General features: G+C 42.3%; 2 protein-coding genes across 2 annotated transcripts in view; one reads left to right on the top strand and one right to left on the bottom strand.

The window, feature by feature from the left end:
• XRCC4 (X-ray repair cross complementing 4) overlaps positions 1–25,154 on the top strand; it is a 294,092-nt gene that overhangs the window by 143,830 nt on the left and 125,108 nt on the right. The window lies entirely within an intron of this gene.
• Positions 9,563–12,294, bottom strand: LOC140114148 (germ cell nuclear acidic protein-like). The gene is made up of 8 exons (XM_072132685.1): positions 12,196–12,294; positions 10,997–11,089; positions 10,790–10,871; positions 10,646–10,688; positions 10,412–10,562; positions 10,105–10,234; positions 9,809–10,016; positions 9,563–9,650 (listed from the first exon to the last, which is right to left on the bottom strand). The coding sequence occupies exons 1-8, from the start codon at positions 12,262–12,264 to the stop codon at positions 9,563–9,565; spliced, it is 864 nt and encodes a 287-aa protein (XP_071988786.1). The 5' UTR covers positions 12,265–12,294.

The raw sequence follows: 25,154 nt of genomic DNA on the forward strand, positions 1-25,154 counted from the left end.
CTCCCATCTCATTATGCCTCCTTTCTCTGTTCCCCTATCATTATGGGCCCCCTTCTCTGCTCCTTCTCTTAATTGTGGCCCAATACCTGCTCCACCTCTTGTTGTGAGCCCCTCTTTGTGCCCCTTTGCTTTGCTACTCATCTTATTGTGGTTGCCTCTTCTCTGTTCCCCCTCTTGTTGTGCCCCATTCTCTGCTCTCCATTTCACTGTTGCAGAAAATAAATAATAAAAAATAGTTAGACTGCATGCATACAGACATGTGCCCACACGGCTACTGCCGGGCGGGCACACGTCAGACGCGCTGGAGAAGAGGAGAAGCAAGCGCTGCTCGTCCCTCCCCACTCCATAGAGACTAGTGCCACATGCCGTGCCTATGGCCAAAAGATAGATCTCACCGTACCGAGCCCAGGCGCCATAGACAAGTATGGGGGACGTTTATGCGGCCATATACATTTCCCCCATATGTTAGTGTGCACAAGCCTTACCCTCCCATGTATCATGCTCCCTACCCCCCATGGCTCCCTACCCCCCATGTATCACGCTCCCTCTTCTTATGCCCTCTCTTTTTTTGTCCCCCATTCCATCCTCCCCTTCAACTATAGACAAATTCAGCATCAACTAAGAAGAGCTGCTCCCATCATACTACTGTCTTCTCTAGTTCTATATGTGGTTACTGGTGGCACATTACTGTCCCAACCATTAGCAGCAAAGATTTACACAACAACTAGTGCCATACTGTGTTCCGGTTATCTCAGTGGAGGCCGGTAATGGAAAGGCCTGGTCACTTGCACTCTGGATACAGCCATGTATATGAAGAGGTAGAAGGTTGTCACCTATACTACTCATAATATGCTGATAATATAGCATCAGACTCAATGCTTACTACAATAGGGAATAGCTAAGAGGATACTTGCAGGGCCTGTATAGCTCAGTTCATCAGAAGGCAAAGAACTCCAATCATTCTGATTAATTAAAAAAATAGCAAATTGGAATTCCAGTGTTAGAGGTATGATTATTTGTGTATTTAACAAAACGTATAAAAATGATGAATGTAGTTATATAACAAGTAGACAATGTGGAAGGGAATGTTCTGAGTCTCTTTTTAGGTGCTTCCTACATGTTACCTCATTAACGTGAGGCTTCTGATCCCCATTTTCGGCTGTAGCAGCAGTGACTTGGTATTGTTAGGGATCACCCCAAGATATAGCTGAGCACTGTCTCTGCGAAAACGTCCATAGATAAGGGGTCCTGTATGTGTCCATTGGGACATGGTGTGATTGAACCCCGACACTGTGCCTTAATAGATATTACCACTCTCTTAACTTGTGAATTAATATAACATCTTTTTAAATACATTAGTAAAAGTTATATTTTATCTTGCCACTTTTTCCATTGCTGTAATACCCCCCCCTCCCCCCCCCCACCTGTTATACAATCACAATGACACAATGATAATAGTTTGGGGAGATTTTTTTTTTTAATTATGGTCAATTAACCTAGATGTATATTTTTGGAATGTGGGAGGAAACCGGAGTACCCGGAGGAAACCCACGCAAGCACGGGGAGAACATACAAATTCCATGCGCCTCCGTGCTGCCCTAGATGGTGAGGAGGACAATATAGATGTTATTATATTCCACACCTCTTCTGGATGTCTTCTGATGGAGGAGAGATGGTAATCTGGTGAGGGGGACAATATAGATGTTATATCCCGCACCTCTTCTGGATGTCTTCTGATGGAGGAGAGATGGTAAGGTGGTGAGGGGGACAATATAAATGTTATATCCCGCACCTCTTCTGGATGTCTTCTGATGGAGGAGAGATGGTAAGGTGGTGAGGGGGACAATATAGATGTTATATCCCGCACCTCTTCTGGATGTCTTCTGATGGAGGAGAGAGGGTAAGCTGGTGAGGGGGACAATATAGATGTTATATCCCGCACCTCTTCTGGATGTCTTCTGATGGAGGAGAGATGGTAAGGTGGTGAGGGGGACAATATAGATGTTATATCCCGCACCTCTTCTGGATGTCTTCTGATGGAGGAGAGAGGGTAAGGTGGTGAGGGGGACAATATAGATGTTATATCCCGCACCTCTTCTGGATGTTTTCAGATGGAGTTTACTAGGATAACAGCCCCAGAGCAGTGGCTGCACACAAACCTCTGTGTATCAATAGAGGCTTTCCAGCGTCCGGCCCTAGACAGATAGAAAAAGCTTATATCAATGATCAATCACAAACCAGTGAACCAGAATGATCTTAGCACCCCCTTATACAATACTGTGGGGACCAGTCTCTAGGCATCAGTGCAGCAAGCGGTGGTAGTATCTAACTCCTGGCACAGATTGTATCTTACCTGGCATGGCACCCTGAGCATTCATACACCACTGGGTAGTTGATCTTAAAGGAATGGTACTGGGTAATCGGTGGTAGGTCAGGGAGATGCTGTTCTGCCTTCCTACAATAATACCGCCAGATCCAGCCATGGCCGGCAATTGGTTGTCTATCGATGACCCAAGTGGCAGCATGACACATCTCATGTATCAAGAGGTCCCGAACCCGTTCTAAAGACAATGAAAGAGAATTTTACCATCAGTATTACAGACACATGGAACTTTTCAGAGCATCAGTTGTACATGAGAAGAAACTTACCTGCAGAGTCACAGACTTTGTCTGACAATTCAATCTTGGCGAATGGATTGTCCGCGTTCCCATAGAAGCGGGTGAGGGCGCCTGTTATTCCTTTTAATAACCTTTTACTCCAGGTTATTTCCATATCTACAGGAAGCAGGCACTAGGGAACAGCAGAGATTCCTGGGATAGACCACTGATGACCCTACAGTCAATGGTAGAAGTAACCGTAACCGTAGTATTTTATGGCTTGGGACATTACTAGGGGTCAACCCACAATATGGGAACTGATATTAAAGTGGAATATTTCTGGCCGTTGGCATAGACTCTTCTACATTGGTACTAATATATGACTGACTGCTTCTCATGTCGGAGCCCTACTACTGAATGTAACACTGTATGGAGATCTGCTATATCAAACACCCATAAGGTAAAGCTAATAGTGAATATATATTATTTTAAAGAGGAGAATGGAGAACTTCAGAATTAGTTTCTGAGTTGACCCCACATTCTCCTATGGCAGTGGTGGCGAACCTATGGCACGGGTGCCAGAGGTGGAACTCAGAGCCCTTTCTGTGGGCACCCAGGCCTTCACCCCAACACAGAGTTTCCCTGATATGACTCAAGGCTTTCTCCTGTGGTCCAATACATCCCAGGACTTGCCATGCTCACCGCTATTTTAAAGTTACATATTTGGCTGCCCGGACTACAGGAGGAGCAAGAAGGTGTGGATAGAGATGGATTGCCATTTGAGCTCCTGCTCTGGGTCCCCTGATTCTTCTTCTTCAGGGGACCCTGGAGGGAAGCCACAATCCAAATTTCTCCATCTTTCTATTAGTTTGGTGAACTCAGGACACCAATACCGAATACGATTAAAACCTGTGATACAGCAGGGATCAATTAGTTACTGCTTAAATTGTCATTCTCAATCCAAAGAAAGCGCAAGAGTGAACAATGGTTCCCACAAATCGAATCCCACAAAGAGGTTCCTTAAAATATTCCATTCTTTATTGAGAATTAATATTTAACATAGACAAACAATTTACAACATTTGTGAATATCTACAAATTATTAGTTTGGATCGTTCTTGAAGGTCCAAAAAAGGCCATCACTACACTACCAATGTTTGTGCTTACATGAGACACATGTTGTGTATACACTGCGATAACTGCCAGTATTATGTCAAGTGCATAAAAATGCCAATGTAAATTATCGCTCAACCCAGAATGAGAAAGTGCCCATGCATGAAAAAAAGGAGTCTATATACACAAATGGGTACAGTAAAGGTGCCAAGTTGCAATAATTATATATCAAAAAAAGAGAGATCAGAAGTGAATTTGCTTACCCATGGTATATGTGCTATGTAGAATGGAAAACCCCGACGCGCGTTTCGCGTGCCACCGCTTCCTCAGGGAGCCTGTGTAGGTGTGTGTGCACTCTCTCGTTTTTTATGTGCGGGCAGCGTGTCACGTGAGGGAGTGGGAACGCCCGCCTTATCGGCCGGAACCAGACACACGGATACCACTACGCCCACGACCGCGTCATCGTGGGGGCGGGGCCACCGGTGTCACATGATCCCGCCGGGTGCGGACGTCACCCGCATCTCCCGACCTGTCTCCTGGTACCGCCCCCGCATCAGTGGCAAGCGTAATCGCGAGTCTGGGAACATGTTACCCAGGGATCGCGAAGCGCCGCCACAGACCGGAGGGTAGAAGCGCAGGAGACCAGGTGTAAGTGCACTCTGCATATAAAGGATTTCTATGTGGAAGAATAAATGTAGGGAGGAGGGGGGAAACCCTGTAAATATCAGGAAAAAACCAAATATATCAACGGAGGGAGGAAAAAGAGGAGAGGGGGGAACCTAGAGTGTATCTAAATCCATTTACAGATTCTGGGTACAGTATAAAAGTATTACTAAAGAAATGAAAAAATATATATAAGGGGAATGTATGCTAATGAGAAGGAAAAAAGGTCTTATAGAGTGAGTTGAAAGGAATTTAAAGTGACAGTGCATGATTTGACCATAGTGTAATAAAGTGCAATAAGTGTAAAGTGTGAACTGTGATTCACAACCACAATTAATGAATTGTAAGTCTAATATTGGGATCCATAAAGTGCCTAGTGCATAACGTACATAATGTATAATCTGATAAACATTGAATACAATAATAACGAAAATTCAGATTGGTGAACAAAATTTATATATGCAGTTGTTGTATTCCATGCTGTGCAAGGTGCCATCATAAATTATGATCGGCCACCCGACCCAGCAATAGACATGCTCTGAGGTATATGTGTGCAAAACCAAAAAACATCTTGTGCAAAAGATAGCAGTGAATGCATAAAAAGTGCATGTGCAAAAAAGTGCAATACGTGCAATAAAATACCTTGTGTTTACTTATACATTTTTTGTTAAACTACCACTCATACTACCACACATACTACCACTCATACCTTAACATAGACCCTATATTTTGAAGTTAATTTGTAAATTCAGTTGATTTGTAAATTCAATTAATTCATAAGTCATAAGTCCATATCAAAGGAGAAAAGGACTAACAATTTGGGACCATATATAATGCAACAAAAGAAAAAGATATTAAAAAGGATATTGATGAGTCCCAGGTGTTACAACCAAAGAAGTCCATGATTATATATAGAGGTTTTTTTCCCCCTTCTTTTCCCCCCTTTTTTTTTTTTTTCCCTTTCTTTTTTTTCCCTTTTTCTTCCACTCCACCGGCGTTCATCCGGTATTAATTTTTCCACGACTAGATCGCTACGCACACGACACAGGTAAGTACATCATAATGGTGTTTTCTTCTATCTACAAAAGAGATTTCCAAATGTTTTTAAAAATTAATATTCATATAAAAAAACACACATAAAACTAAAACCAAAACACAAGCGTGGGAAAGGTTTCAATGGTCAATATAGCATAGTTAGAATTCTGAACAGCGAACGGTGGAACAGGGCAGTCCCAGATACAGCACCCAAAGCAAAAAGGCAATATTAAACCCTACGCTCTATAAGAATGGGGAAAATGTTAATGCCTCATTCAAACCTTTTGGGATCTTAGTATCCAGGAGTACAATCCAATAGCATTCTCTTTGTGCGAGCAGTTTTTTAGTGTCGCCGCCTCTAATACCCATATGGATCATCTCGATCCCGCGGACTTTGAAGGACTGAGGGTCACCATTATGGTATAATTTAAAGTGACGGGGTATTGTTTTAAGTTGACTTACATCCAATGGGGTCATGGTTTTTTGGGCTTTAATTATGTCCCTCACATGCTCTCGTGTGCGAACACGTAGCTCCCTGGTGGTCAACCCTATGTATATTAACGGGCAGCTACATGTTACATAATAAATCACGTTCGTACTGCTACATGAGATGTATTCTCTGATTTTGAAGGTTCTATTCCCATCTGAGGTAGTGAACTCCTGTGTTCTGAGGATGTTTCTGCAGGACAAACAGTCTCCACAGGGGAAACACCCGTGTCTCTTATTTCCCTCTCCAAAGGGTTTTTCAATCTTGGGCATATAGTGACTCCTCACTAATAGATCTTTCAGGTTTCTGCTACGTCTGGCAGTCAGGGCTGGTCTGTCTTGTAAGACTTCCCTCAATGTGGTGTCAGTCCGCAATATTGGCCAGTATTTTGCCAGAATCGATCTAATCTCTGGCCACTTCTCTTTGTATGTTGCAATAAATCGAACACAGTTGTCTTCAGTCGATTTCTTCTGTTTCTGTGCAGAGCCCGGTATCAACAAGTCGCATCTCGATTGTCATCTTGCCCTATTGAATCCTTCTTTGATACATCTATTGCTGTATCCTCTATCCCTAAATCTGTCTGTTAAGTCACGGGACTGCCGCCTAAAATCTGTCTCTGACGAGCAGAGACGACGGGCCCGTAAAAATTGACCAATTGGAATTGCCCTTATCGTGGATGGAGGGTGGGCAGATGAAGCGTGCAACAGCGAGTTCACTGCTGTGGATTTCCTGTACATATCTGTCTGCAGAATATCATCAGGACCCACCTTGATCTGTATATCCAAGAAGTCCACCTCCGTTCGGCTGTATTTGTAAGTGAGTTTGATGTTAAATTTGTTCCGGTTTAGTTGCTGCATGAAGCAAGCCAGGTCATCTTCAGTCCCCTGCCATATAAATAAAACATCATCAATATAACGCAGCCAGCACTGCACATGGTGGGCCAGCTGCACCCCGTCGTCGCCAAAAAGCCCCCTCTCCCAGAAACCGAGGAAGAGGTTGGCATACGACGGAGCGCACGCCGCCCCCATGGCCGTGCCGCGTTGCTGTAAATAAAATGTGTCTTTAAAGACAAAAAAATTATGTGTCAGAGTTCCATTAGTAAATCGGCCAGAGGTTGTCCTATTGAACTGGAATTCAAAAAGAACTGTACGGCATTTAGGCCATCCTCGTGGCCAATGCACGTATACAGCAACTCTACATCAGCCGTGACCAACCACATGTCTGGATCTATTGAAATCCCATTAATCCTAGTCAAGACGTCCATGCTGTCCCGTACATAGGAAGGGAGACATTCAACTAATGGCTTTAGATAAAAATGAATGAACTTGCAACAGGGGTCACATATACCACCCAACCCAGAGACAATGGGGCGTCCCGGAGGATCAACGGGGTCCTTATGTATCTTAGGGAGTAAATATAGGGTCGGGACTTTCGGATCATCCACTTTTAATCCATTAAAAACTTTCTTTGGGATCACTTCGTTTTCAAATGCAGTGTCCAGAAGGGAAATAAGTTGTCGATTAAATGTATGTATTGGGTTGTAAGACAATTTAGAATAAGTCTGTTTGTCAATCAGTTGTCTGTAGACCTCTTTTGCGTATTTCAGTTTCGGCCAAATTACCACATTCCCCCCCTTGTCCGCCGCTTTAAAAACGTCGTCGTCCCAGGTTTGTAGTTCATTTAAAGCTTTTCGTTCTTTCTTGGTCAGGTTGTCATGGACCACCTTTCCTTGAAGTTGTTTAAGTTCCTCTGCCACCAATCGGGTGAAAATTTCCACCGATGGGCAGGTAGACAGGGGGGAGAATAAGTGGATCTCGGCATTATTGTTTGGGGGAACTTACCTTGTGCTTGTATCATTTGTTCCTGTAGTAGGTCTTCAAGAGCTTGGAGCGCTTCTTGCTCGCTATGTTCGTTCAATTGTGGCGTCCCCTCATTTTTGTTGTAAATTGTCATGTTGACACTTTGTGACATATAAGGGGGTTTTGGTTGTAGCTTGGGCACTCTGTCTCCAAAAAGTTCGCCCTCACTGTCCTATGGTGACCCTATGAATATGCGGCCATATACATTTCCCCCATATGTTAGTGTGCACGAGCCTTACCCTTCCATGTATCATGCTCCCTACCCCCCATGTATCATGCTCCCTACCCCCCCCAATGTATCATGCTCCCTACCCCCCCATGTATCACGCTCCCTCTTCTTATGCCCTCTCTTTTTTTGTCCCCCATTCCATCCTCCCCTTCAACTATAGACAAATTCAGCATCAACTAAGAAGAGCTGCTCCCATCATACTACTGTCTTCTCTAGTTCTATATGGTTACTGGTGGCACATTACTGTCCCAACCATTAGCAGCAAAGATTTACACAACAACTAGTGCCATACTGTGTTCCGGTTATCTCAGTGGAGGCCGGTAATGGAAAGGCCTGGTCACTTGCACTCTGGATACAGCCATGTATATGAAGAGGGTGAGGGGTTTCCCCTATATAACTCATAATATGCTGATAATATAGCATCAGACTCAATGCTTACTACAATAGGGAATAGCTAAGGGGATACTTGCTGGGCCTGTATAGCTCAGTTCATCAGAAGGCAAAGAACTCCAATCATTCTGATTAATTAAAAAAATAGCAAATGAGAATTCCAGTGTTAGAGGTATGATTATTTGTGTATTTAACAAAACGTATAAAAATGATGAATGTAGTTATATAACAAGTAGACAATGTGGAAGGGAATGTTCTGAGTCTCTTTTTAGGTGCTTCCTACATGTTACCTCATTAACGTGAGGCTTCTGATCCCCATTTTCGGCTGTAGCAGCAGTGACTTGGTATTGTTAGGGATCACCCCAAGATATAGCTGAGCACTGTCTCTGCGAAAACGTCCATAGATAAGGGGTCCTGTATGTGTCCATTGGGACATGGTGTGATTGAACCCCGACACTGTGCCTCAATAGATATTACCACTCTCTTAACTGTGAATTAATACAACATCTTTTTAAATACATTAGTAAAAGTTATATTTTACCTTGCCACTTTTTCCATTGCTGTAATACCCCCCCCCCCACCTGTTATACAATCACAATGACACAATGATAATAGTTTGGGGAGATTTTTTTTTTTAATTATGGTCAATTAACCTAGATGTATATTTTTGGAATGTGGGAGGAAACCGGAGTACCCGGAGGAAACCCACGGAAGCACGGGGAGAACATACAAATTCCATGCGCCTCCGTGCTGCCCTAGATGGTGAGGAGGACAATATAGATGTTATTATATTCCACACCTCTTCTGGATGTCTTCTGATGGAGGAGAGATGGTAAGGTGGTGAGGGGGACAATATAGATGTTATATCCCGCACCTCTTCTGGATGTCTTCTGATGGAGAAGAGATGGTAAGGTGGTGAGGGGGACAATATAAATGTTATATCCCGCACCTCTTCTGGATGTCTTCTGATGGAGGAGAGATGGTAAGGTGGTGAGGGGGACAATATAAATGTTATATCCCGCACCTCTTCTGGATGTCTTCTGATGGAGGAGAGATGGTAAGGTGGTGAGGGGGACAATATAGATGTTATATCCTGCACCTCTTCTGGATGTCTTCTGATGGAGGAGAGATGGTAAGGTGGTGAGGGGGACAATATAGATGTTATATCCCGCACCTCTTCTGGATGTCTTCAGATGGAGTTTACTAGGATAACAGCCCCAGAGCAGTGGCTGCACACTAACCTCTGGGTGTCAATAGAGGCTTTCCAGCGTCCGGCCCTAGACAGATAGAAAAAGCTTATATCAATGATCAATCACAAACCAGTGAACCAGAATGATCTTAGCACCCCCTTATACAATACTGTGGGGACCAGTCTCTAGGCATCAGTGCAGCAAGCAGTGGTAGTATCTAACTCCTGGCACAGATTGTATCTTACCTGGCATGGCACCCTGAGCATTCATACACCACTGGGTAGTTGATCTTAAAGGAATGGTACTGGGTAATCGGTGGTAGGTCAGGGAGATGCTGTTCTGCCTTCCTACAATAATACCGCCAGATCCAGCCATGGCCGGCATTTGGTTGTCTATCGATGACCCAAGTGGCAGCATGACACATCTCATGTATCAAGAAGTCCCGAACCCGTTCTAAAGACAATGAAAGAGAATTTTACCATCAGTATTACAGACACATGGAACATTTCAGAGCATCAGTTGTACATGAGAAGAAACTTACCTGCAGAGTCACAGACTTTGTCTGACAACTCAATCTTGGCGAATGGATTGTCGGCGTTCCCATAGAAGCGGGTGAGGGCGCCTGTTGTTTTAAACCTTTTACTCCAGGTTATTTCCATATCTACAGGAAGCTACAGAAGAAGGGGAGATAAATATGACAGAGACAACCTTTATATACTCCTTCTGCTGACCCTCATCCCGACCCCCTCTAACCCTTTATGCATCTCTAATCTAACCCTTCATGCATGAAACCCAGATATCCGCCTGGAGATCCCAACATGTAGATAGGTGTAGATTATATTCTATACCTGATTATTAAAGACGTTTTGGTTATAAAAATCATAGAGGAGTCTTGCCAGCTCCTGCTTGTTCTCCTGGAAGTTTGTCCCGTATATAGATTGAGGAGAAGAGAGATCTGTCAGGAAACAGTAATTGGTGGGACGCTCCTGTATCTTGAAACTGGAACAAAATATAATTGAGGATCACAAATCAGTACTCAGTATATTCCAAGAGCAAACATGGTGAATATGAATATACTGTACCTTTCCTCCAATGACCCAAGGCTTGAGCATGAAGAATTCAGATCTGGAAAGTACAACAGAAAACAACAACTTAGTTTTCCTAATCACATATTTCCTACATATGATTAGAGAGATATTGCTATAGTACAGAAGTCTGACAGATACCTTCTATGAGTGGCTGGTAGGTACCAGAGCCACCTTCCTCCTCTCCAAGGCTCCTTGGAGACCTTGGTGTAGATGGATGAGACTGGAATAAAGAAATATATGAGCCATTATATTACAACGAGGAAAAGAAACTTAATAAAAGTGTATTAAATCCTGCACAGAGCCGCTCAGTGCCATAGATAACACAGTACAGATGCGCCCACTTACCTGATGTAGAGACTCATCGCTGCTGCTGCTGCTACTACTACTGTCCGCTGTATAGTGCCGGAAAAGTCTGCGGAGCTTTTTTCTGTCCAAAATCTATGGAGGAAATGAATGCACCTTTGATTTCCCAAACACAACTATCAAATTCAATGTCTCCTCATTGTCCTGGGGAAATGTTAGAAAATATCTTGTGTAGTGTAAGGTATAAAAAGCATCTTCCTGGGCACTAGGGAACAGCAGAGGATCCTGGGATAGACCACTTAGGACCCTACAGTCAATGGTAGAAGTAACCGTAACCGTAGTATTTTATGGCTTGGGCATTACTAGGGGTCAACCCACAATATGGGAACTGATATTAAAGTAGAATATTTCTGGCCGTTGGCATAGACTCTTCTACATTGGTACTAATATATGACTGACTGCTTCTCATGTCGGAGCCCTACTACTGAATGTAACGCTGTATGGAGATCTGCTATATCAAACACCCATAAGGTAAAGCTAATGGAGAATGGAGAACTTCAGAATTAGTTTCTGAGTTGACCCCACATTTTCCTATGGCAGTGGTGGCGAACCTATGGCACGGGTGCCAGAGGTGGAACTCAGAGCACTTTCTGTGGGCACCCAGGCCTTCACCCCAACACAGAGTTTCCCTGATATGACTCAAGGCTTTCTCCTGTGGTCCAATACATCCCAGGACTTGCCATGCTTAGCGCTATTTTAAAGTTACATATTTGGCTGCCCGGACTACAGGAGGAGCAAGAAGGTGTGGATAGAGATGGATTGCCATTTGAGCTCCTGCTCTGGGTCCCCTGATTCTTCTTCTTCAGGGGACCCTGGAGGGAAGCCACAATCCAAATTTCTCCATCTTTCTATTAGTTTGGTGAACTCAGGACACCAATACCCAATACGATTAAAACCTGTGATACAGCAGGGATCAATAAGTTACTGCTTAAATTGTCATGTTGACACTTTGTGACATATAAAATGGGTTTTGGTTGTAGCTTGGGCACTCTGTCTCCAAAAAGTTCGCCCTCACTGTCCTATGGTGACCCTATAATAAGGGATAGGATTGACTCAGGTCACTACTTTTAAACTGGAATATTTAGCATTCTCTTCTAATACAAGAAATGTGGATATTTTAATAATTTGTGTGTATAAAATTAAATGACCCCCAAAAACATTTTACAGAAACCTCAACTCACCTGGTCATCGCTGCCGCTATCATCTGTATCGGAATCACGAACAAAACGTTTTCGCTTTCTTTTTGACATTTTTGCATAAAGGAGCAAAAATCTCACACCACTAACTATCACTATCAGTGTATGACATCGGAACTGGAACGTATATAGTCTCTCCACATTCTGACATAGCGGTTTGTGTGACATCACTGATATTGTGAGTTGTGACTACATTGGTTCCGATATAAATAATTCTGATACACACAGCAATATTATATATATATATATATATATATATATATATATACCTGTTTCTTGCTTTGTTTCACATATTATTTCGTTTTTACTCAGTAGATGCTTAAAGTATTTACTAATATTTGTAAATATTTATAAAAATAAAAAAAAATTATTACATTGATGGAATAGAGAAGCTATAAGCAATAGATTACAAGACAGGGAAGGAAGTTGGCAGAGTTTCGGGACTCCATGTAGCACTGGGGTCCTGCAATCGACTACATGTTGGAGAAACATTGGTCTATGTTAAAGATGATAATTTCCCTTGAGCACTTTGGAATATGTTTGTGTGACAAAAAAAAAATAATATTATCACAAATGTAATTTTTAGGTGCTGTAGTTCAATATATACAATGCCGGTAAATCAGCGAGTTATATAACATTTAGAGTCAAACAGGGCTGATGCCATCAGACAGTGACAGTGCTCAACTTTAAAGGCGTTTTACACAAGTTGCCCATGTTCCTTTACTGCCTGAGTGTTCACCAAGTGATTCAGCATTCTAACTTTTGTACTGTGTGCAGACTCTCTGTGATTCTTTGTTTACATGTCTGAGCTCTGATGAATAGGAGGAGCTGCAGCCAGAGAATTATTACTCATAGTTCTCCCTCCCCTTCCTCTCTCAGTCTCTGTCAGTGAGCATGGAAAGTGAAAAGAGAGATGTGTGATGTCATGAGGACGGCCTAGAGCAGTGAAAGAGAGGAAGATGTGTAAATATGCACAGGGCATCATCCCCCCATCTTATTATGGCTACTTTTTCTGCTCTCTCTCTTATTGTGGTCTCCTTTCCTGCTCCCATCTCATTATGCCTCCTTTCTCTGCTCCCCTATCATTATGGGCCCCCTTCTCTGCTCCTTCTCTTAATTGTGGCCCAATACCTGCTCCACCTCTTGTTGTGAGCCCCTCTTTGTGCCCCTTTGCTTTGCTACTCATCTTATTGTGGTTGCCTCTTCTCTGTTCCCCCTCTTGTTGTGCCCCATTCTCTGATCCCCATTTCACTGTTGCAGAAAATAAATAATAAAAAATAGTTAGACTGCATGCATACAGACATGTGCCCACACGGGCACACGTCAGACGCGCTGGAGAAGAGGAGAAGCAAGCGCTGCTCGTCCCTCCCCACTCCATAGAGACTAGTGCCACATGCCGTGCCTATGGCCAAAAGATAGATCTCACCTTACCGAGCCCAGGCGCCATAGACAAGTATGGGGGACGTTTATGCGGCCATATACATTTCCCCCATATGTTAGTGTGCACAAGCCTTACCCTCCCATGTATCATGCTCCCTACCCCCCATGGCTCCCTACCCCCCATGTATCACGCTCCCTCTTCTTATGCCCTCTCTTTTTTTGTCCCCCATTCCATCCTCCCCTTCAACTATAGACAAATTCAGCATCAACTAAGAAGAGCTGCTCCCATCATACTACTGTCTTCTCTAGTTCTATATGTGGTTACTGGTGGCACATTACTGTCCCAACCATTAGCAGCAAAGATTTACACAACAACTAGTGCCATACTGTGTTCCGGTTATCTCAGTGGAGGCCGGTAATGGAAAGGCCTGGTCACTTGCACTCTGGATACAGCCATGTATATGAAGAGGTAGAAGGTTGTCACCTATACTACTCATAATATGCTGATAATATAGCATCAGACTCAATGCTTACTACAATAGGGAATAGCTAAGAGGATACTTGCAGGGCCTGTATAGCTCAGTTCATCAGAAGGCAAAGAACTCCAATCATTCTGATTAATTAAAAAAATAGCAAATGGGAATTCCAGTGTTAGAGGTATGATTATTTGTGTATTTAACAAAACGTATAAAAATGATGAATGTAGTTATATAACAAGTAGACAATGTGGAAGGGAATGTTCTGAGTCTCTTTTTAGGTGGTTCCTACATGTTACCTCATTAACGTGAGGCTTCTGATCCCCATTTTCGGCTGTAGCAGCAGTGACTTGGTATTGTTAGGGATCACCCCAAGATATAGCTGAGCACTGTCTCTGCGAAAACGTCCATAGATAAGGGGTCCTGTATGTGTCCATTGGGACATGGTGTGATTGAACCCCGACACTGTGTCTTAATAGATATTACCACTCTCTTAACTTGTGAATTAATATAACATCTTTTTAAATACATTAGTAAAAGTTATATTTTATCTTGCCACTTTTTCCATTGCTGTAATACCCCCCCCTCCCCCCCACCTGTTATACAATCACAATGACACAATGATAATAGTTTGGGGAGATTTTTTTTTTTAATTATGGTCAATTAACCTAGATGTATATTTTTGGAATGTGGGAGGAAACCGGAGTACCCGGAGGAAACCCACGCAAGCACGGGGAGAACATACAAATTCCATGCGCCTCCGTGCTGCCCTAGATGGTGAAGGGGACAATATAGATGTTATTATATTCCACACCTCTTCTGGATGTCTTCTGATGGAGGAGAGATGGTAAGGTGGTGAGGGGGACAATATAGATGTTATATCCCGCACCTCTTCTGGATGTCTTCTGATGGAGGAGAGATGGTAAGGTGGTGAGGGGGACAATATAAATGTTATATCCCGCACCTCTTCTGGATGTCTTCTGATGGAGGAGAGATGGTAAGGTGGTGAGGGGGACAATATAGATGTTATATCCCGCACCTCTTCTGGATGTCTTCTGATGGAGGAGAGATGGTAAGGTGGTGAGGGGGACAATATAGATGTTATATCCCGCACCTCTTCTGGATGTCTTCTGATGGAGGAGAGATGGTAAGGTGGTGAGGGGGACAATATAGATGTTATATCCCGCACCTCTTCTGGATGTCTTCTGATGGAGGAGAGATGGTAAGGTGGTGAGGGGGACAATATAGATGTTATATCCCGCACCTCTTCTGGATGTCTTCTGATGGAGGAGAGATGGTAAGGTGGTGAGGGGGACAATATAGATGTTATATCCCGCACCTCTTCTGGATGTCTTCTGATGGAGGAGAGATGGTAAGGTGGTGAGGGGGACAATATAGATGTTATATCCCGCACCTCTTCTGGATGTCTTCAGATGGAGTTTACTAGGATAACAGCCCCAGAGCAGTGGCTGCACACAAACCTCTGTGTATCAATAGAGGCTTTCCAGCGTCCGGCCCTAGACAGATAGAAAAAGCTTATATCAATGATCAATCACAAACCAGTGAACCAGAATGATCTTAGCACCCCCTTATACAATACTGTGGGGACCAGTCTCTAGGCATCAGTGCAGCAAGCGGTGGTAGTATCTAACTCCTGGCACAGATTGTATCTTACCTGGCATGGCACCCTGAGCATTCATACACCACTGGGTAGTTGATCTTAAAGGAATGGTACTGGGTAATCGGTGGTAGGTCAGGGAGATGCTGTTCTGCCTTCCTACAATAATACCGCCAGATCCAGCCATGGCCGGCATTTGGTTGTCTATCGATGACCCAAGTGGCAGCATGACACATCTCATGTATCAAGAGGTCCCGAACCCGTTCTAAAGACAATGAAAGAGAATTTTACCATCAGTATTACAGACACATGGAACATTTCAGAGCATCAGTTGTACATGAGAAGAAACTTACCTGCAGAGTCACAGACTTTGTCTGACAATTCAATCTTGGCGAATGGATTGTCCGCGTTCCCATAGAAGGGGGTGAGGGCGCCTGTTGTTCTAAATCTTTTACTCCAGGTTATTTCCATATCTACAGGAAGCAGGCACTAGGGAACAGCAGAGGATCCTGGGATAGACCACTAATGACCCTACAGTCAATGGTAGAAGTAACCGTAACCGTAGTATTTTATGGCTTGGGACATTACTAGGGGTCAACCCACAATATGGGAACTGATATTAAAGTGGAATATTTCTGGCCGTTGGCATAGAGTCTTCTACATTGGTACTAATATATGACTGACTGCTTCTCATGTCGGAGCCCTACTACTGAATGTAACACTGTATGGAGATCTGCTATATCAAACACCCATAAGGTAAAGCTAATAGTGAATATATATTATTTTAAAGAGGAGAATGGAGAACTTCAGAATTAGTTTCTGAGTTGACCCCACATTCTCCTATGGCAGTGGTGGCGAACCTATGGCACGGGTGCCAGAGGTGGAACTCAGAGCCCTTTCTGTGAGCACCCAGGCCTTCACCCCAACACAGAGTTTCCCTGATATGACTCAAGGCTTTCTCCTGTGGTCCAATACATCCCAGGACTTGCCATGCTTAGCGCTATTTTAAAGTTACATATTTGGCTGCCCGGACTACAGGAGGAGCAAGAAGGTGTGGATAGAGATGGATTGCCATTTGAGCTCCTGCTCTGGGTCCCCTGATTTTTCTTCTTCAGGGGACCCTGGAGGGAAGCCACAATCCAAATTTCTCCATCTTTCTATTAGTTTGGTGAACTCAGGACACCAATACCGAATACGATTAAAACCTGTGATACAGCAGGGATCAATTAGTTACTGCTTAAATTGTCATTCTCAATCCAAAGAAAGCGCAAGAGTGAACAATGGTTCCCACAAATCGAATCCCACAAAGAGGTTCCTTAAAATATTCCATTCTTTATTGAGAATTAATATTTAAAATAGACAAACAATTTACAACATTTGTGAATATCTACAAATTATTAGTTTGGATCGTTCTTGAAGGTCCAAAAAAGGCCATCACTACACTACCAATGTTTGTGATTACATAAGACACATGTTGTGTATACACTGCGATAACTGCCAGTATTATGTCAAGTGCATAAAAATGCCAATGTAAATTATCGCTCAACCCAGAATGAGAAAGTGCCCATGCATGAAAAAAAGGAGTCTATATACACAAATGGGTACAGTAAAGGTGCCAAGTTGCAATAATTATATATCAAAAAAAGAGAGATCAGAAGTGAATTTGCTTACCCATGGTATATGTGCTATGTAGAATGGAAAACCCTGACGCGCGTTTCGCGTGCCACCGCTTCCGCAGGGGGCCTGTGTAGGTGTGTGTGCACTCTCTCGTTTTTTATGTGCGGGCAGCGTGTCACGTGAGGGAGTGGGAACGCCCGCCTTAACGACCGGAACCAGACACACGGAGACCACTACGCCCACGACCGCGTCATCGTGGGGGCGGGGCCACCGGTGTCACATGATCCCGCCGGGTGCGGACGTCACCCGCATCTCCCGACCTGTCTCCTGGTACCGCCCCCGCATCAGTGGCAAGCGTAATCGCGAGTCTGGGAACATGTTACCCAGGGATCGCGAAGCGCCGCCACAGACCGGAGGGTAGAAGCGCAGGAGACCAGGTGTAAGTGCACTCTGCATATAAAGGATTTCTATGTGGAAGAATAAATGTAGGGAGGAGGGGGGAAACCCTGTAAATATCAGGAAAAAACCAAATATATCAACGGAGGGAGGAAAAAGAGGAGAGGGGGGAACCTAGAGTGTATCTAAATCCATTTACAGATTCTGGGTACAGTATAAAAGTATTACTAAAGAAATGAAAAAATATATATAAGGGGAATGTATGCTAATGAGAAGGAAAAAAGGTCTTATAGAGTGAGTTGAAAGGAATTTAAAGTGACAGTGCATGATTTGACCATAGTGTAATAAAGTGCAATAAGTGTAAAGTGTGAACTGTGATTCACAACCACAATTAATGAATTGTAAGTCTAATATTGGGATCCATAAAGTGCCTAGTGCATAACGTACATAATGTATAATCTGATAAACATTGAATACAATAATAACGAAAATTCAGATTGGTGAACAAAATTTATATATGCAGTTGTTGTATTCCATGCTGTGCAAGGTGCCATCATAAATTATGATCGGCCACCCGACCCAGCAATAGACATGCTCTGAGGTATATGTGTGCAAAACCAAAAAACATCTTGTGCAAAAGATAGCAGTGAATGCATAAAAAGTGCATGTGCAAAAAAGTGCAATACGTGCAATAAAATACCTTGTGTTTACTTATACATTTTTTGTTAAACTACCACTCATACTACCACACATACTACCACTCATACCTTAACATAGACCCTATATTTTGAAGTTAATTTGTAAATTCAGTTGATTTGTAAATTCAATTAATTCATAAGTCATAAGTCCATATCAAAGGAGAAAAGGACTAACAATTTGGGACCATATATAATGCAACAAAAGAAAAAGATATTAAAAAGGATATTGATGAGTCCCAGGTGTTACAACCAAAGAAGTCCATGATTATATATAGAGGTTTTTTTCCCCCTTCTTTTTCCCCCTTTTTTTTTTTTTTTTTTTTTTTCCCTTTCTTTTTTTTCCCTTTTTCTTCCACTCCACCGGCGTTCATCCGGTATTAATTTTTCCACGACTAGATCGCTACGCACACGACACAGGTAAGTACATCATAATGGTGTTTTCTTCTATCTACAAAAGAGATTTCCAAATGTTTTTAAAAATTAATATTCATATAAAAAAACACACATAAAACTAAAACCAAAACACAAGCGTGGGAAAGGTTTCAATGGTCAATATAGCATAGTTAGAATTCTGAACAGCGAACGGTGGAACAGGGCAGTCCCAGATACAGCACCCAAAGCAAAAAGGCAATATTAAACCCTACGCTCTATAAGAATGGGGAAAATGTTAATGCCTCATTCAAACCTTTTGGGATCTTAGTATCCAGGAGTACAATCCAATTGCATTCTCTTTGTGCGAGCAGTTTTTTAGTGTCGCCGCCTCTAATACCCATATGGATCATCTCGATCCCGCGGACTTTGAAGGACTGAGGGTCACCATTATGGTATAATTTAAAGTGACGGGGTATTGTTTTAAGTTGACTTACATCCAATGGGGTCATGGTTTTTTGGGCTTTAATTATGTCCCTCACATGCTCTCGTGTGCGAACACGTAGCTCCCTGGTGGTCAACCCTATGTATATTAACGGGCAGCTACATGTTGCATTATAAATCACGTTCGTACTGCTACATGAGATGTATTCTCTGATTTTGAAGGTTCTATTCCCATCTGAGGTAGTGAACTCCTGTGTTCTGAGGATGTTTCTGCAGGACAAACAGTCTCCACAGGGGAAACACCCCTGTCTCTTATTTCCCTCTCCAAAGGGTTTTTCAATCTTGGGCATATAGTGACTCCTCACTAATAGATCTTTCAGGTTTCTGCTACGTCTGGCAGTCAGGGCTGGTCTGTCTTGTAAGACTTCCCTCAATGTGGTGTCAGTCCGCAATATTGGCCAGTATTTTGCCAGAATCGATCTAATCTCTGGCCACTTCTCTTTGTATGTTGCAATAAATCGAACACAGTTGTCTTCAGTCGATTTCTTCTGTTTCTGTGCAGAGCCCGGTATCAACAAGTCGCATCTCGATTGTCATCTTGCCCTATTGAATCCTTCTTTGATACATCTATTGCTGTATCCTCTATCCCTAAATCTGTCTGTTAAGTCACGGGACTGCCGCCTAAAATCTGTCTCTGACGAGCAGAGACGACGGGCCCGTAAAAATTGACCAATTGGAATTGCCCTTATCGTGGATGGAGGGTGGGCAGATGAAGCGTGCAACAGCGAGTTCACTGCTGTGGATTTCCTGTACATATCTGTCTGCAGAATATCATCAGGACCCACCTTGATCTGTATATCCAAGAAGTCCACCTCCGTTCGGCTGTATTTGTAAGTGAGTTTGATGTTAAATTTGTTCCGGTTTAGTTGCTGCATGAAGCAAGCCAGGTCATCTTCAGTCCCCTGCCATATAAATAAAACATCATCAATATAACGCAGCCAGCACTGCACATGGTGGGCCAGCTGCACCCCGTCGTCGCCAAAAAGCCCCCTCTCCCAGAAACCGAGGAAGAGGTTGGCATACGACGGAGCGCACGCCGCCCCCATGGCCGTGCCGCGTTGCTGTAAATAAAATGTGTCTTTAAAGACAAAAAAATTATGTGTCAGGACAAAGGTCAGGAGTTCCATTAGTAAATCGGCCAGAGGTTGTCCTATTGAACTGGAATTCAAAAAGAACTGTACGGCATTTAGGCCATCCTCGTGGCCAATGCACGTATACAGCGACTCTACATCAGCCGTGACCAACCACATGTCTGGATCTATTGAAATCCCATTAATCCTAGTCAAGACGTCCATGCTGTCCCGTACATAGGAAGGGAGACATTCAACTAATGGCTTTAGATAAAAATGAATGAACTTGCAACAGGGGTCACATATACCACCCAACCCAGAGACAATGGGGCGTCCCGGAGGATCAACGGGGTCCTTATGTATCTTAGGGAGTAAATATAGGGTCGGGACTTTCGGATCATCCACTTTTAATCCATTAACCCCTTAACGCTGAAGCCACTTTTCACCTTCCTGACACGGCCCATTTTTTAAAATCTGACATGTGTCTATTTAAGTGGTTATAACTTTGGAACGCTTTAACATATCCAGTTGATTTTGAGATTGTTTTTTCGTGACACATTGTACTTCATGCTGGTTGAGAAATTTAATCAATATATTTAACATTTATTTATGAAATAAATGGAAATTTGGCAAAATTTTTTAAAAAAACAATGTTTTCCAAATTCTAAATTTTCTACTTTTTGAAAAGTTGGTCATATCACTAAAATAACTTGATAACTAACATTTTCCATATGTCTGTTTTAACTTGGCATCATTTTTCAAACATCTTTTCCTTTTTTTAGGATGTTAGGAGGCTTATAACTTTAGGTGCAATTTTTCAGATTTTCACAAAAATCATCAAAACCTACTTTTGGAGGGTCAATTTAGTTAGAAGTGACTTTATAAGGCCCACATGACAGAAAACCCCCACAAATGACACCATTTCAGAAACTACACCCCTCAAAATATTGAAAACAACCTTTGGGAATTTTGTTAACCCTTTGAGCGTTTCATGAGGGTGAAAGATAAATGAAAGTGAAATCACAGAAATGTAATTTTATCTCACTATAGATTCATTGAACACTAAAATTTGCACCTTCACAATGGGTTAAAAAGGAAAATGCATTTTACAATGTTGAGGGCAATTCCTCCTGAGTATGCCAATACCCATTTTGTCACTGTACCCTGCTGTACGGGCACAGGGGGGCACTTGGAATGGAAAGAGCGTTGTTTCGTTTTTGCAGGGCAAATATGGCTGAAAACGTTTTCATGTGTCAGGATGCATTTGGAAAGCCATAATGGTACCAAAACAGAGGAAAGCCCCAACAAGAGACACCATTTTGGAAAGTACACCCCTTGGAGAGTTTAGCAAGGTGTAATTTGTGTAGTTGCCCCAACAGGTGTTTGATTCAATTAGGCCCCAAAAGGGAAAAAAGGTGAAAATTTTCTCAAAAAAGTCACTTTTACCCCAAATTTTTGTAAGCCACAAGGGATAAAAGATGAAACAACCCCCATAAATGTGTAAAACTATTTCTCCTAAGCACAGAACTGCACCACTTTTGCATATAAAGTGTTGTATGGGTACACAGTAGGGCTCAGAAGGGAAAGAGGGGCGTTGGCCTTTTAGAAGCCAGATTTGACAATCATCCTTTACATGTGTCAGGATGCATTTGGAGAGCCCTAGTGGTACCAAAACAGAGGGGAACCCCAACAAGTGTCACCATTTTGGAAAGTGCACCCTTTGGAGAATTTAGCAAGGTGTAATATATGTATTTTCCCCTACAGGTGTTTGCTTCAATTAGGTCCCTAAAAGGAAAAATATGAACATTTTCCCAAAAAAGTCACTTTTACGGCTATTTTTTGTATCCCATAAGGCATTAAAGATAAAACAACCCAAAAAAATGTGTACTAGCATTTCTCCCGAGTATAAAATTGCCCCACACATGCAAATAAAATGTTGTATGGGTACGCAGTGAAGCTCAGAAGGGAAAGAGGGGCGTTGTCCTTTTAGAAGCCAAATTTGACATACATCCTTTACATGTGTCAGGATGCATTTAGAGAGCCGTAGTGGTACCAAAACAGAGCGCAACCCCAACAAGTATCACCATTTTGGAAAGTACACCCCTTAGAGAATTTAGCAAGGTGTAATATGTGTATTTGTCCGTAAAGTTGTTTGATTTAATTAGGACTTAAATAGATAAAAGGTGAACATTTTCTTATAAAGGTCATTTTACTCCTAATTTTTTATAGCCACAAGGCATAAAAATATGTAATAACCCCCCAAAATGTGTAAACCTATTTCTCTCGAGTGTAGAAGTACCCCACATGTGTATATAAAATGTTGTATGGGCGCACAGTAAAAGGGAAGGGGGATGTTTGCCTTTTAGAAGCCAAATTTGACAGAAATGTTTGACATGCATTTGGAGAACCCTAGTGGTATAAAACAGATAAGAATCCGATAAGTGACCCTAATTTTTGAACGCACACCCCTTAGAGAATTTTGCAATGTGTAATATATGTATTTGCCCCTACAGGTGAATGATCCAATTAGGCACTAAACATTAAAAAGGTGAAAATTTTCCTATAAATGTCACTTTACCCCTAATTTTTGTAAGCCACAAGGGATAATACATTAAATAACCCCGAAAAAGGTGTAAAACTATTTCTCCCGAGTGTAGAAGTACCCCACATGTGCATATAAAATGCTTTATGGGCGCACAGTAGAGGAAAAGAGGGATGTTTGTCTTTTAGTGGCCAAATTTGACAGAAATCCTTCACATGTGTCAGGATACATTTGGAGAGCTGTAGTGGTACCAAAACAGAGGAAAACCCGAAAAGTGACCCTAATTGCTGAATGTACACCCCTTGGGGAATTTAGCAAGGTGTAATATGTGGTGTAGGGTAATACACGTGGTGAAATGAGCATTTTGAACATACAGGTGGTTTCCAAATATGATGTGCAATGGAGTCCAAGATGGAAATTGCAATTATTTCTGCAAAGTTCAGTGCCCGTTATGTGGCGCCCCTTATGAAATAATGGAGGGGTATATGGAGCAACGTAACCTAACAGTTGTTACAATTATTCATTTTACCTAAATGAATTCACAACAGGTTGGGCGTGAATTGTGAATGTGTTGTGTATAAGGAGGTAGAATATACCAGGGGACCAACTAAACTTTTGTCACTCAGGAGGTGTCGTGGGTCTCTTAGTAGTATGTAGTGTCCATCCTAACTCCTCTTTTGGAACAGACTCTTTATTGAGTCCTACCTTTAGAAGCAGCAGAATTCACCGGGAAAATGCTGTCCTAGAACATCTAAACCAGAGGTACTGGGGCCCCGTCCTTCTTGTCCCAATATTAGTTTCCTAATACCTTCCTCTAGAAAACGGAGAAATGATACGGCAGGACGTGCACATTGGAACAGCTCGTAAGAGTTGTACAGCATAATCTGTACAATGTACACGGCCAGCGCTTTTGTACCATATCTTCGTTTTCGTATGGAAATTATCGCCAAGTGTTGCTCTTATTCACCCTAGCGATGCCCATTGTGACGAATATTGCTGCTTTTGGCTGGACCAAATCGACCAGCCAATAGCGGCAAACATGGACAGAGGGGGCAACAAAACCCTCTGGACCGCAAGGCAAAATTGGTGGCAGTCAGGAACAGCCGCCACCCTGCCCGATCACCGTGTCTACAGACATGGTGATCGGTATTACTGACGTCATAAGTAAATTCGCTTCTATTGGCTGGTCTGAATTGATGAGCCAATAGCAGCGATCATGAACTGGGGGTGTGGGGGGGACGGAACCATTCTGGTCCATGGGGCAGGATGGATGGCTGTCAGGAACAGCCGCCATCTTGCCCCGATCACTGTGTCTGAACAGTGTTGGCAAGTCACTACCCGCCGCACCGTTCTATAACAACGCGCGTTGGGAATTTAAGCAATTTAGACAAATAAGGGCTTATTTTTTGCGGGACGAGATGCACTGTAAAAAAAACCTTCACTTTAGTGGGTTTTTAGTTTATTGAAGCAATTTTATTAACTTTTTACATGTGGAGGAAAATAAAATCATCAATTCTTGTTTTGGATTTTTAGCATTTTTTTGGGGGGGTGTTCACTGTAGCATAACAATGATATATTATCTTTATTCTACGGGTCACTACGATTACGGTGATACCTCATTTATATAGTTTTATTTATATTTGTCCAATTTTATTGAAGGAAAACTAGAATAGAAAAAATTGCATTTGTTTTAGTATTTCCATTTTTATAGCAGCATAACTATAGTATTTTTTGATTGACGGAGCTGGTTGTGAGCTTATTTTTTGCGTAAAAAGTAGTTCTTTTCAGTGGTATCATTTTTGTGCTTGTAACATTTTCGGATCACTTTTTAGAACATTTTTTGTAAAGCAATTTGATAAAAAGTTTTAATTTTTGGCAAGTTTTTTGGGGTTTTTTTCTACCACGTTCACCGAGCGGGTCCAATTATGATTAGGATTTATTGTACAGATTGTTACGGACGCAGCGATACCAAATAAGTGGGGTTTTTTTGTGATTTAGTGTTTTTTATACTTTATTACTTGTGTACAGGGAAATGTGGTGTTTGTGGGGACTTTCACTTTCTTTTATTATTTATTTTTATTAAAAAAAAAACTTTATTTATTGTTTTAACTTTTTTTTACAGTAACTGACATTTTAGCTTGAACAAGTGATCTTCTGATCACTTGTTCAAGCTCTTATACAGGTTACACAGTGCAATACAGAAGTATTGCACTGTGTAATGTAAGACACTGAGCATGCTGCGCATGCCCAGTGTCTTACAGCCGGGTCCTGCCA

This window comes from Engystomops pustulosus, chromosome 1 (assembly GCF_040894005.1).
Source record: "Engystomops pustulosus chromosome 1, aEngPut4.maternal, whole genome shotgun sequence".
NCBI classification, from domain to species: Eukaryota; Metazoa; Chordata; class Amphibia; order Anura; family Leptodactylidae; genus Engystomops; species Engystomops pustulosus.